At 39.2% G+C, this 8,301-nt stretch overlaps 1 protein-coding gene across 1 annotated transcript in view; it reads left to right on the forward strand.

The window, feature by feature from the left end:
- Positions 1 to 8,301, forward strand: part of LOC111566658 (acetyl-coenzyme A synthetase 2-like, mitochondrial) — a 30,583-nt gene that overhangs the window by 13,008 nt on the left and 9,274 nt on the right. The window contains exons 9-11 of the mRNA XM_023267368.3: positions 3,554 to 3,666; positions 5,459 to 5,585; positions 5,713 to 5,840. Coding sequence (XP_023123136.2) covers positions 3,554 to 3,666; positions 5,459 to 5,585; positions 5,713 to 5,840 — 368 coding nt within the window. The remainder of the gene's footprint in view (positions 1 to 3,553; positions 3,667 to 5,458; positions 5,586 to 5,712; positions 5,841 to 8,301) is intronic.

An 8,301-nucleotide genomic window follows, 5' to 3' on the forward strand; every position in this document is an offset into this window, starting at 1 on the left:
ACACAAAATGACAAAAATAAGACAAAAAACACAAGTGAGACAAACAGGAAAAAAACAACAATTATTAATTAATTATTATTAATTAATTATTCTTTTTAACACGTTCTTTTTTCTGTAATTAATAAATCGAAATTAACACGTTAAAGTCCAGCCCCTTTCTAGTTACGGTAATTCTACTGGGTGTAGCAGAAAAAATGTCCTTGACTCTTTGATAACCTCCTGCAGTGACTCCAAAAATAACCACAAATGTAGCTTATGATGGGACATAATGACAACATGCTGGAAATCAGCAGAGTTTGCTAATAACGTCAATTTTGCGAATGAAAACAGGATCGGATTGACACTATGTGTTTCATCCTCAGTCCCTCCAAATTAGATTGAGTAATGAGCAAACGGAGCAGAGCCATGGTAATTACCATACACATGGCAAAAGTCTATAATTAATTCATGATAATTAAACATCCCAGCAGCATGAGCCTGAGAATTACAGACACAGATATGACCCAAATATCCTACTTCAGTAAAAAGGATTATGTTGTTATGTTATTTTCCTGGACCAGTGTTTGCAATTAGGACTAAGTGGCATTATTCATAAATACCATTTGGTTGATCTGGAAGCAAGTAGCCTGTTTAGAGAGAGAGAAAAAAGATTTTGATCTGCTGTTGGCATCCAGCCTCCATGTTGGGTCATCCAACGGTGGTGGGAGGATGCAGGAGGATAAAAGCAGTTTTAATCAGCACAAATGATGGAAAAGAAATAGTTTAGTATAGCTATTATGTACATATTGAGTTAGTTAGCCAGTTAATTTTGAGGTTTTGTGCTATTTTGCTTCCACATCATGTATTCTTTCAGACTAATCGAGTGAAAACATCCAAAATTAGATATTTATTTTATGTGTCTTTTGGACATATATGCAATTGAATACAGATTTATTGAGATAATTCCTCAATTCCATGTTTAAACATTACATTTTTTAAAAAATTATCTTAATCTAAGTAATCAACTAGAGAGATTCACGCTGATATGTATTAATGTACATTTTCCCTTTAATTGTGATTTCAAAATGCAAGGTAAAATAATTTTTACAATACATATCTTTAAATGCTGTTTTCTCAGCAACTTTACACTTTTATTCCCATCTATATTCAGAAGGTATATGCAGAGGAGTTTGTTCATTTATCATTTGTAGCCTGAATTTTAAAGAACTTTCAATTTCTAAATACTTTTTTTTACTTTTCTGGCTGTTGAAATTATTTTCTGATCGATGGAGTAACAAAAACAAATATCCAGAATCCTGTCTGTAAAAAACTTTCACTTTAAAATGTCAACAAGAAGAATTTTCTATCTGGCTTCATTAAATTTTTAGATTTCTGTACTGGGAATGTGGCCGAATTGGCACATTTTTAGCTAGAAAGTACCACAGTTGCATATTTACGCGTAAATTTGTAATGCAAAAAATGTAATAATCAGCTGTTGAAGTTTAATTGTGATATCTATTAGTGAAAATTCTCATCCTATTCTGCTGTCGACATGTCAGGACTGAAGCATAGCAAGCAGCTACTTAGCTTAGCTTAGCATGATGACTGCAAACCTCAAAGTTATAAAACCTCATCGAGATGGGATTCCTGTTTCAAAAAGCTAACTGCCCCGTTTCATATTAAATGGACAGATGCGCAAGAGTAGTATCACCGCGCAAGAGAGCTAATAAGCTTGTTTATTAATTTTGAATGATTTGTGGGAGGGACTTTGGTCTGCAGGTCTCACAGCTACAGTTGATGGGAACAGGATGCTGGTGGCTAATGCTATTGTGGGATCATCTGTTGTGTCCTACTTTATAACGGGTCCCCTCTGCTGTTTCCACCACTGCTGCCACCAACGCCAGCGGCAGGATTACCAGAACCACGCAGACCTAATTGCATTTAATTTACTTAGTATGGCTGTAATTTCACAGTCTGATCTGCAGCAATGAGATGGTCTTCTGCTGGGTTCAATAAGTGCTGTCGTTCACTTTCTTCATTCTGTTCTGCTTCATTTCACATTTGGTTCCTGCCAAATGAAAACAAAAGTATGTCTTATCTTCTGGAATAATCCTTATGGATATCGTAAAAGAGCAAAAAGGATGATACAATCCAGCAACATATTAAATATTCATACATTCTTTCCTATAAAAGAATGTTTTAAACGGGATTTAAAAGACACCGAGGATGTCTGATCTCAGGGGAGTCGAATGGCAAAGACCTGATCACCTTTGGACACCAGACGTTACTTGGGAATAACCATCCGAGGCCCATCCACTGCTACGGGAACATAGGTCAATAAATTCTCGATATAACTTGGATGAAGGCCAGGCAGCGCTGGCTAGCACGGCATTAATTAATATGCTCATATCTATTAGCGTCAGTTTAAATTCAGACAGCGGCACCAGTTGGGTTGGTGAAGGGAGCTCTGACATTACAGGAAGAAATAAATGCATCTATGACCTTATGTTAATCAGCAGGGAACAAAAATGACTTGGATCTTAGATTTTCTTGAGGTGAAAGAAGCAGGACTGGAAAACCTTCTTCACAGAGATCTGCATCAGATTTTTAGTCAGGAAACGAAGCTTCCTGTGTAACAGGCTACATGAGTGTGATTGATGAAAGAACATGACATTTAATATCACTGAGGCAGGCAGAAGATTATCTACTTCTGCTGGTTTGGGGAAAACGGTGGCTTGCTACCTCCGGGTTGGGAGGGAGTTGTTTTGCCAAGCAAAGGAGTTTAAGTATCGCGGGATCTTGTTCACGAATGATGGGAAAATGGACTAAGAGATGGACAGGCGGGGACCATCGTGGTGAAGATTTACCAGTCAATCTACATTCCACCCCTCACCTATGGTCATGAGCTCTGTTCAGTGACTGAAAGAATGAGGTTGTGGACACAAGTGGCTGAAATGAGCTTCCTCCATAGGGTGGCTGGGCTCTGCCTTAGAGATAGGGTTAGAAACTTGGACATCCGGAGGGAGCTCAGAGTAGAAAGGAGCCAGTTGAGGTGGCTTGGACATCTGATTCAGATGCCTGAGGATGCTTCCTTTGCATGGGAAGAGACCCAGAACCCACAGTTTTCCAGCTAGAACAGTCATTTACCACATTAACAATGTCTAGACTGTATTTCTGATTCATTTAATGTTATCTTCACTGAAAAAAAATGCTTTTCTTTCAAAAATAAGGACATTTCTAAGTGACCCCAAACTTTTGAATGGTAGTGTAAATGGAGGAATATGGTGCATAGCGATGAAAGCAAAGTGTGATCATAGGATAAATACATCACGAAATCCTTAGAATTTAAGAAAGGCTTTGTGAACAGAAAGTTTAAGTTGCTTCCAAATGTTTGACCTGTAGTGTACTTGTGTCACATTTATAAAGATGCTGAGGCCTAAGATAAATCAAAAGTCTAGGACATTTACTCAAACATTGTTGATTTTAGTCTTTATAGAAGATGTTTACAATGCAAAAACTATACAATAACATCTCCTTTATCCTCTAATGAGTGTGCTCTCGTCTTGTTTTGCAGAGACAGGTGGTATCTGCATCGCTCCGAGGCCGTCCGACCCAGACGCAGAGATTGTCCCAGGGATGGCCATGAGACCCTTCTTTGGCATTAAGCCGGCGCTGATGGACACTGAGGTGTGGTAGCTCGTGGGTGTGTGCGTGGGCGTAGCGTGCCACGCCGGCAAATGGACGGCCGAGAGCCGGCTGGAGGAGAGGCTCAGATTAGGATTATAAAACAGCCACCAGCTGTGTCACTTTTGATACCCACCCCGCTCCCAGCCGTCAGTCCAGCTCTGTGCGTGCCAAACTGCCTATTAGAAATCTGTCACACTGTTCAGTGGCTATTCAGGCTGCTTTAGCGATGCACAGATTGCGCAGACAGTTGGAGTGGTGTCCCTGAGCTGATCTCTTTTCCTCCCTCGCAACTGAAACACATACAGGTTTTTCAAAAATCGAATGTTGTTGGGGGCTGCACAATTTCATGTTGCAGCTAGAAGATCCCCGGTTTGCGTCCCGGCCTTCCTGGGATCTTTCTACATGGAGTTTGCATGTTCTCCCTGTGCATGTGTGGGTTTTCTCCGGCTTCCTCTCACAGTCTAAAAACATGCTGAGGTTAATTGGTAACTCTAAATTGTCCGTAGGTGTGAATGCGAGTGTGACTGTTTGTCTCTATATGTGACAGACTGGTGACCTGTCCAGGGTGTCCCCTAATGAGGATTAAGTGGTGTATAAAGAATGGATGAATGGATGAATGGATAGATGGATGGATGGATGGATGTTGTTGAATGTGCCTTTCTGTATTTTTGTGTCCTCCAGTAAATTAATCCACAGGCTTTCATCAGTCCAGGTTTAGAACAAGGGCTAGGTGCCGTATATGGTCCACATCTGGAATGAAGATGGGTTGTAAATGCTCACAGGGTTTGAGAATCAGGCTAATTCCTGGGCAGGTGTTCTCTGGTGCAGACAAGGAAGAATCTGGGTTGCCACTGAAATCACAATGCGAAGGATGACCTCATTTTTGACAGTTTGGTCAATATTTGTGCAATACTTCTGTCACTGAAATAGGAAATGCATTTTTACATAGATTTTTTCTGTTTTTGCACAAATTTACTTTTGCAATGTTGAATACAATGTTTTTTTCCTCCTCTATGGTTGTTTAATGTGGTATTTACAAAGCTGTGCCTTTTTTTCTGTCACCAAAGAATATTTTGTACGTTTTGCATTACTGTTATCAGTTAAACCCTGATCATACAGCATGCACAGAATAATACTTGTCTTTATGGCAGTAATTACTCAGGGTGGGAATCACAGAAGCCGTGTTACAAAAGTTTACAAAAAGAAGCTAATGGAAATTACAAAATTAGATAAAACCTCCCTAATTTGAGGTGGGGTGTTTTTATTATTAAAAAGAGTAAATGCATTTTGTGAGAAATGGAAGCACCTTTTACTAGTAATTTCTGACATAGTGAAGATTTAACTTGTCTTTGTCTCCAGACAGCCTGAAACAGGTCCGATACCAGCTGACATTAAAGAATAATTACAGCTTACTCAATTGAAAACAATCCCTCAAGACTTTTCTCAGTTTTCATTCCAAAGCAGTGAATCGAGAAGTTTAAATTCGCTTTATAATTATATAGAAACACAACTCAAGTGACTGTGTAACTAAAGAATAAGAATAATCCTACGAAGGCAAGAAGCACGAATTGTGTATTTATTCAGTAAACCGTTTGTTTATCGTTATTGTTCAGTTTTAATAATGTGTCAATTCAGTTATTAGCTCTCTGAGTTTCTTGTTCTTTATTACAGTTAGTTGTCAAGTGTATTGATAATGCATCAGAGCCAGGGGTGATATTAATGTATCATCCCTACTAGATTACCATATTTCTGTTCTCTGGATTAACATTTATCACTGTTTTATTTCCTCCAGGGCAAAGTGATCAGTGGAAATGACGCATCAGGAGCTCTGTGTCTGGCTCAGCCTTGGCCTGGTATGGCCAGAACGATTCACAACGACCACCAGAGATTCATGGAGACCTACTGTCAGCCTTATCCTGGTACAGTACGATGCGTTCAGGGACAAACAGCACACATTTTCACAGTGTTTTCTCAATACTTGTTTTTTAAATCCTTGTGAAGATAGCGTTTTTTTTAAATAACTGTGTATCTGCTGTCACGCTGCAGGTTATTTTTTCACCGGTGACGGTGCCTATCGCTCAGTGGAGGGTTACTACCAGATCACAGGACGCCTCGATGACGTTATTAACGTGAGCGGTCACAGGATTGGGACAGCAGAGATCGAGGATGCAGTGGTGAGAACAGCTAATAAACCTGAAGGTTTTGTTACAATAAGAGGCTCAATCCAGATACACTCACTGGCCACTTTATTAGGTCCACCTTGTTAGTAAAAGGTTGGACCCCCTTTTTCCTTCAGAACTGCCTTAATTCTTGGTGTCCTACTTTCAACAAGGTGCTGGAAACATTCCTCAGAGATTTTGCTCCATATTGACATGATAGCATCACACAGTTGCTGCAGATTTGTCAGCTGAACATCCATGATGCCAATCTCCCGTTTCACCACATCCCAAAGGTTCTATTGGATTGAGATCTGGTGACTGTGGAGGCCGTTGGAGTACAGTGAACTCATTGTCATGTTGAAGAAACCAGTTGGAGATGATTTGAGCTTTGTGACATGGAGCATTATCCTGCTGGAAGTAGCATCAGAAGATGGTCCACTGTGGTCATAAAGGGATGGACATGGTTAGCAGCAATACTCAGGTAGACTGTGGAGTTTCAACCATGATCAGTTGGTACTAAGGGGCCCAAAGTGTGCCAAGAAAATCTCCCCCACACCATTACACCAGCAGCAGCCTGAACCGTTGATACAAGGCAGAATGGATCCATGCTTTCATGTTGTTTACACCAAATTCTGACCATCTGAATGTTGCAGCTGAAATGGAGACTCATCAGACCAGGCAACATTTTTCCAGTCTTCTATTGTCCCAATTTGGTGAATCTGTGCCAATTGTATCCTCAGTTTCCTGTTCTTAGCTGACAGGAGTGACACCTGGTGTGGTCTTCTGCTGCTGTAGTCCATCTTCTTCAAGGTTGGACATGTTGTGTGTTCAGAGATGGTATTCTGCATTCCTTGGTTATGTGAGTTCCTGTTGCCTTTCTATTATCTCCAACCAGTCTGCCCATTCTCCTCTGATCTCTCACATCAACAAGGCATTCTGTTCCACACAACTGCTGCTCACTGGATATATTCTCTTTTTGGGATCATTCTCTGTAAACCCTAGAGATGGTTGTGTGTGAAAATCCCATTAGATCAGCAGTTTGTGAAATACTCAGACCAGCCTGTCTGACACCAAACAACCATGAAACGTTCAAAGTCATTTAAATAACCTGTCTATCCCATTCTGATGCTCGATCTGAAATTCAGCAAGTTGTCTTGACCACGTCGACATGTCAAAATACATTGAGTTGCAGCCATGTGATTGGATGATTTGCTATTTGTGTTAACAAGCTATTGAACAGGTGTACCTAATGAAGTGGCCGGTGAGTGTACACATTACTTGATTTAGACAAGTAACGCTGAATTTGATAAATATAAATTGCAGTGTTTTTGACAAAAGTGCATTAGAGTTTAAGGAGGACATGAAACAGCCTACTTTTATCCAGAATTAAGTGCATTGTAATTTAATATAAGACAAAGTATATAAAACTAGAAAAGCACTCATAGAGTGCAGTACTCCGCCAAGGCAGCTCAGTTCACTAAAACGTCATAGTTTAGACATACTAACCTATGACGTTTTAGTGACATTTTGGACAACATACTAAACTATGACATTTTTGTCATATTTTATACGACAAACTAAACTATGACGTTTTTGTCATATTTTAGACGACATATTAAACTATGACATTTTAGAGACATTTTGGACGACACATTAAACTATGATGTTTTAGTGATATTTTGGACAACATACTAAACTGTTAAGTTTTACATTTATGGCGACATCCTATGACTTTTTTCGAAGTTCTTTTTTGTTTTTTTCAATACGTAAGTAGAGAGGTAGACAGAAAAGCAGGGAAGACCTGCAGTCAAGGGCCATGGGCTGGAATCGAACATGCATATCGGACGCAGTCCTGTTTATGAGTCGCCCTCTCAACCAGTTGAACTACTTGGGCACCTTTTTTCTACTTGTTGGACAACATACTAAACTATGACTTTTTTTAATACATTTTTGATGACTTACTAAACTATGGCTTTTTTTCACATTTTGGACAACATACTAACCGATGACGTTTTAGTGATATTTGAGACCACATACTAAACAATGATATTTTTACCCCATTTTGGACGACATACTAAACTATCATGGTTTTTTTTCACATTTTGGATGACATACTGAACTATGACTTTTTCTTACATTTTGGAAAATATACTAACCTATGACATTTTAGTGACATTTTGGACGACATACTAAACTTTGACATTTTTGTCACATTTTGGACGACATACTAAACTATGACGTTTTTGTCATATTTTGGACGACATACTAAACTATGACGTTTTTGTCACATTTCAGACGACATACTAACCTATGATGTTTTTGTCACATTTTGGACGACATAGTAAACTATGACGTTTTTGTCATATTTCGGACGACATACTAAACTATGACGTTTTTGTCATATTTTGGACGACATACTAAACTATGATGTTTTTGTCATATTTTGGACGACATACTAAACTATGACGTTTTTGTC

The sequence above is a fragment of the Amphiprion ocellaris genome, chromosome 12, assembly GCF_022539595.1.
Source record: "Amphiprion ocellaris isolate individual 3 ecotype Okinawa chromosome 12, ASM2253959v1, whole genome shotgun sequence".
Lineage (NCBI taxonomy): Eukaryota > Metazoa > Chordata > Actinopteri > Pomacentridae > Amphiprion > Amphiprion ocellaris.